General features: G+C 35.7%; 1 protein-coding gene across 1 annotated transcript; it reads right to left on the bottom strand.

Moving 5' to 3' along the window:
• Positions 1-418: 418 nt before the first annotated feature.
• tcn2 (transcobalamin II) lies at positions 419-5,975 on the bottom strand. The gene is made up of 10 exons (XM_048187218.1): positions 5,706-5,975; positions 5,433-5,487; positions 4,317-4,500; positions 3,984-4,144; positions 2,691-2,843; positions 1,838-2,010; positions 1,580-1,754; positions 1,147-1,327; positions 902-1,020; positions 419-788 (listed from the first exon to the last, which is right to left on the bottom strand). Exons 1-10 carry the CDS (start codon positions 5,706-5,708, stop codon positions 727-729), a joined length of 1,266 nt encoding a protein of 421 aa, XP_048043175.1. The 5' UTR covers positions 5,709-5,975; the 3' UTR covers positions 419-726.
• Positions 5,976-6,010: the final 35 nt, after the last annotated feature.

The following is a 6,010-nucleotide window of genomic DNA, read 5'->3' as shown; positions in this document are numbered from 1 at the left end:
CTTTAAAATGTATTTTTTAAAAATGTGCATTACATTAATAAAAATCATTAATGAGAAAATTACAAACTCAAAAGTATTTCCAAAGACTGGACCAAACACTGTAATGAAAACTATTGGGTTGGGGACATGAAATAGTGTTTTAGACACAAAATGTCCTAATGGTCCTATGTTTCATTTTTTAATTGAAATACATATATATTTTTCTTTTGATTTGGTGTGAAATTGCAACCTAGACATGAGATTCACATTTAACATTTATTAAATAAATTCTGTGAAGTAAATATTGTATTATACAAAATTTTTTAAAGTTACAAAGTAGCATATGGTTTATCAACTACATGCAACCATGTGCTACAGTGAACATTTTATCTCCATAATGTGAGATACTCTCTTCTCAACATCTTAATGAAGCCACACATTTTTTAAATATTTGTAATATTTATTTTATATTTGTTTATCTAAAATAGTAGCAGCTGCAGTTTCACATACAAGATTTGTTAGATTTCAAAAGATACATGTGTGTTAAATCTCTAAATAAAATACAAACAACATTGATATGTTCTGATTCTAGTTTTCATTAACGTTTAAACATCCAGGCAAAGTGAGGAAAAAATCAAACAGAAATCCATTAATAACAAGAAAATAAAATCAAAGACCATTATAACTATAGAATTCATAAACATATTATGGTTTCATCCCATTCATCTCTTGCATCCGGAGGTGGACTCAATACCCAGTGTTCTTAATGGTGATGCTTTGAGCTGAGTCAATCTTATAGTCTTTGATACCTGAGGAGAAAAGCACAGCATTGCAGATAAAAGTAATTATTAGACATCATGCATTACATTTTTATGTGCATTGTTACGCCAAATTGTGTGAAATGCACATATTTGTTTCTCACCCTGTGTCAGAGAGGTGCCATCTGAGGAGACCTGCCAGTATCTGCGATCAGTCTGACGTGCTTGTTCATCATTGACCACACTGAGGAAGGGTCCCCACAAGCTGTTCTCGGTGCTAAAACTGTGATACAGAGAGCAAAAGGATTGTTTGTAAGCAAAATCCATAAAAATGAGTTAATACAGTAAAAAAGCAATCAAATAATTGCCTAAATTGTTTTGACAATATATTTCAAATAAAGCATCTCACGTGAAACCAGTTTGTTTGTCTTGGAGAAGGTTGAGGGCATCAAATAGCGAAGAGCCTCTGGGCACATTGATGGAAAACACAGATGATGCACCATTTGATTTAATAACCTCCACTTGAAGAGACACTTGCCCGTGACTTGGAAGAACTTCTGAAACGGAATCCGCACCAATAGTAAGAGTGTCTAAATCAGGAACATCGAACCAGGAGCACACGGCAAATAAAAAGAAGGAGGAAAAACACAAAAGTTAGATTAAAATGCTGTACTAAAACTGACTACTGAATATTAAATACATATTTTGTACATAATATATGACATTGAAATACTCTATGATAATTAAACATTAATTGTTTGATTTTAAAAAATTATCTTAGGCCTGTATACACAATTCTGCTGACTAATACTTCATTGAGGTTGCATGTCTGATGTACGTACCGTCCTCATTGCGACATTCTTTGTTCTTCAGATGAAGATAAGATTGTTGGTGCAGGGCAGGCAGGACTTGGGAGACTGCCATAGGGTTATGGTATGTTCCTTTCTTAACATCTGCCCTTAAAGCTTCCATAGCAGAGGCACATTCCTCCACCTGAGTGCCCATAGCCATCAAGGCCTGTGAGACGGATAAGCATGAGAACCTGCCACTCAAATAAGGCTTTTTCATTAAGGCAAATTATTTAATATCATGATTCTTACCTGCACGGCCAATCCTGTGCTGAACTCATTGCCCATGTGACCATCAGCTCTCTTAGAGTCAAGAAGCCTCTGCTTAATAGAGGCAAGAGCCCTGTCCAGCTCTGCAGGATCTTTAACAGCAGTTCCCTCGTTTTTCAGACACTGCAGGGCCATGCCTGCCATCGCATGCGAGTCTGAAGGGTGATCGGAATGGTTAGAGACCTCAGGACATGTAAACATATTTCCTTAAATATAACCAACAGGAAAATAAATAACAGTGTCCAATATATTATGCAGTGGGTTCCATATTATGCATGACGTTCCAAAGCCAGATGACTTTCTTTCTTCTATAGAGCACAAAAGAAGAAATTTTGGAACTATGGAATATGGGGTATTTTCATGGTATTTTGCATCCTTTTTAAAGTGTGAAGGCTTCATGCCAATTCATTGTAATTGCATGAATAAGGGTGACAAGCACAGTCTTCTGAATGTCTTCTTTTGTGTAACACAGAAGACGCTGCATCCGAAAACGTGTACTATATGAGTAGGTACAACTCTCCCGTGGCCTCATGGGATAGTAAAGTGTACATCAATTGCACACTTCAGAATCTCGCCGGAAGTATTAGGTCATCCGGGTGACTTTTCACCTATTGTTTTTTGAATTCTATAAATTCGGACATACTACTCTGTTGGCGATTTTCCCATGCTATATAGTAGGGTATTCGATTTCAGATGCAGCGAGAAGTCATGCAGGTTTGGACTGACATGATGATGGGTAAATAATGACAGAATTTTCATTTCTTGGGTGAACTATCCCTTTAAATGTATTTTATCAATGATTACTGTGCCAAAAAAAGAATTGATTTAAACTCACCGACACATAAGGACTCTCCGTGTTTTATCTGTTTGTGTTCCACAGCATGGATGAGCTTCTGGCTGACATGTGTGCTGACTCTAACACCGCTCACACATAGAGCCAGAATGCCCAGAGAGTACTGGTAGTAGTTGGTCTTTGGACGGTGACTGACTGCAGAAAAGAATTCATATTAAAATTAGAATTACAGAACAAAAAAATTACATATACACTACTGTTCAAAAGTTTGGGGTCAGTAAGATTTTATTCTAAGAAATTAATATATTTTTCAGAAAGGATGCATTAAATTGTCAGTAAAGATATTAAGATTTATATTTTAAATAAATGCCATTCTTCTGAACTTTTTATTCATCAAAGAAAAAAAAGTATTATGATTCCCACAAAAATATTAACTGTTTTCAACTTTGATAATAAGAAGAAATTTTTCTTGAGCAGCAAATCAGCATATTAGAATGATTTCTGAAGGATCATGTGACACTGAAGACTAGAGTAATGGCTGATGAAAATTCAGCTTTACCATCACAGGAATAAATTACATTTCAAAATATATTAAAATAGAAAACGTTTATTTAAATTTTAATAATATTTCACAATATTGCTGTTTTCACTGTATTTTAGATCAAATAAATACAGCCTTGGTGAGCATAAGAGACCTCTTTTTAAAAAACATTAAAAAAAACTGAGTCTGAGTCCCGCAGTACTACAAATCACGCCCCTACAAGTTACGCCTCCCGCAAAGAAACAAGCATGGATGTCACTGACTGAAACAATCTTTTCAAGTACATTTATTTTATGTTTTATGAAATGTTGGTAAGGCTAACCAATATAGCTTTCAAATCTTATTAAGTATGAATTAACAGCTATTAGTAAAACAAAATAAATTATACAATCAGACTTATGGAAATTATAGCTTAAAACCTACCTCCAACCTTAAACCTTACCCTAACCCTACAACCAGTTTCATAATTGAAATACTTTAAAAACAGCAGAAAAACAAACTGGATGACTTACGGTGTCTGCTGATCAATGTACGAGCTGTATCACTAGGTGGCGAAAGTAACGCTTAAAGCAAGGAAAGTGAAGTAGAAGAAGAGTGACAAAATCAGCAATTCCAGAGGGAGGGGCTCTGATGATATCACCTTAATAGGCTGTTTCATTGAAGGGGGCATAACTTGTAGAAGGGGTGTGGTTTGTAGTACTGTGGGATGCAGTTGGACACACTTGAAAAAATCTTACCGACCCCAAACTTTTGAACGGAAGTGTATTACAAAAAAAAAAAAAAACTGCTCTTACATGCAATGTTCTGTTTCTCTTCCTCCATTTCCTTCTTAAGGTGAGTGAGGAGGGGCTCATTATGATTGAGATGTACACTCTGCAGATCATGACAGGAAGACTTCAAAGCCAAGATGTACAGGGCAAGACGGCCGACGACCAACTCACCACTTCTGAGAGATCTACAGGCAAATATAAAGAACAGTAATGAAACCATTAGAAAAAAGAAAACATACTGAAATGGAACAATAGAGTAGAATAGGAAAGAAAATCACAAGTAATACAAATTTTAAGCAAATCATTTACTGTAGCTTTAATGTTTAACATAAAAAAAGAAGATGTGAAAAGGCATACTTCTCAATATCATCATGAAACTCTGTCTTGAGGCGGTTGAGATGTTCGCTCTCTTTAGCTAGGTTATGGTGTGTCGAGAGCCGCAGGGCGATGTGCACACTGGGATTGGGTAGGTTATCTCGTGTATCCACAGAGCGCAGCAGCTGCTGACCGAGGGACTGGAGAAGAGCCTCGTGATCTGATGCTGAACGATGATACAGAGAACATAAAGATTAAGAAACTCAATGCAGTCATATGCACTGATATCACATAATTACAAAACAACAGGCTATGATAAACTTTGACTGGGTCACTGTCCTCGTTGACCACTGTTACTCATTTCAAGTGCCACTGTGTAGTTGGTTTATGTCCACTGCTGTCGCAGCAATACAGGTCACGGTGACATTTTCCACCTACACGCACAACCCATAAAAATCGCTTTGTCTCAGAATTGTCACAGGCGTACAAGAGAGGGCAAAGAACAGAGTGAGACGATTCCAGGTATTCTGAGCAGAGCTTCTGCTGACAGGACAAACAGAAATGACTCAGTAAGAATAAGCTGAATGTTACAAATCGGATAGTGCAGTATAGTATATTTTAAGTTATTGGAGGGCATTATAGGTTACGTTATTATGGTTATTAGATTGTCAACATTTCAAATCTTTGCAACATAATGGAGAGTACTAAAACCTAATAAAAACATTTTACAAAAAACTCAAAATCAGCTACATCTGGAACCTGCACTAACAAAAAACACCAAAAAATAATACTATTCTTGATGACATATTGTATAATAGTATAGCATTCTTTAGAATACCTAGGCAGTAAATGAATACTGTAATGATTCAATATATTTTAGTATATATAAAATTACCATGTAATTATTACCATCCATGGCCATCATGTGCAGTGGTACTGATACAGTAGTTTTTGTAAAGGGTGTTGCGCAATGACGGTATTTCTATTATTACCCCACCACATGACTAGCACAACAAGTCAAAAGAACATTGACAAAAATTAATAAATAATTAAATAAAAACATATAGCTGCAAGCAGCCATGACAGGCCCAGTATTAAATGATAAAACGGCTTCGCCATAGAATGAAAAAGTAAATCATTAGTCGTATTAGGTCTTACCACACGGTTTTCCAGCAGCCAGTGCAAGCAGCCCACTCACAATGATAAAAGTAATCTGAGATTGAAAACGGTGCATTCAGACAAGTGTTATTAAAACGAATTACCAAACACAAGCATGACATCAGACTGACATTAAACACAAAGTGTGATAATAATCGAAAGCATATTTTGTTAGCAGTAGACTAATTTCTAACTTTAATTGAGTTTTATGGTTATGAATTCTGAATCATATTAAAGAAAAGATTCAATTTGTTTAGTCAAGGTGCTTCTTACCATTTTAAGGTCAAATTAGGTATCCTGTCCTGTTGAATCCAGTTAAAAGGAACAACTGACTCTTTTACTAAAATATTACGACCGTGAGTAGAGGAGGAGTTTCTCCACTTAGTTACTCATCTACAGAGTTTGTAGTTTTGCAGTCGTGTCGACCTTGCGCTAAATTATCTGTTATCTACATTTCTGGTCTTGAATAGTTCTCATTTATTTATGTATTTATTTATTTTTTTTACCAGCAAGAAATTTCTACTCTCTCTTCCCAACGTGAGTTATTTACTGTTATTTATGTTCACTTCCGTTTGAAG

This window comes from Megalobrama amblycephala, linkage group LG4 (genome assembly GCF_018812025.1).
Source record: "Megalobrama amblycephala isolate DHTTF-2021 linkage group LG4, ASM1881202v1, whole genome shotgun sequence".
In the NCBI taxonomy this organism is placed as follows: Eukaryota; Metazoa; Chordata; class Actinopteri; order Cypriniformes; family Xenocyprididae; genus Megalobrama; species Megalobrama amblycephala.
The sequence above is the reverse complement of the archived record's forward strand: the minus strand, read 5'-3'. Positions and strand labels throughout refer to the sequence as shown.

What these genes read in the sequence shown, in the direction of transcription:
- tcn2 (XM_048187218.1), bottom strand. An exon ending in TTTCATGATGATATTGAGAA is followed by an intron (nt 4,145 to 4,316) that starts GTATGCCTTTTC and finishes ATTTGCCTGTAG; the next exon opens with ATCTCTCAGAAGTGGTGAGT. An exon ending in CGGAGAGTCCTTATGTGTCG is followed by an intron (nt 2,011 to 2,690) that starts GTGAGTTTAAAT and finishes ATCACCCTTCAG; the next exon opens with ACTCGCATGCGATGGCAGGC.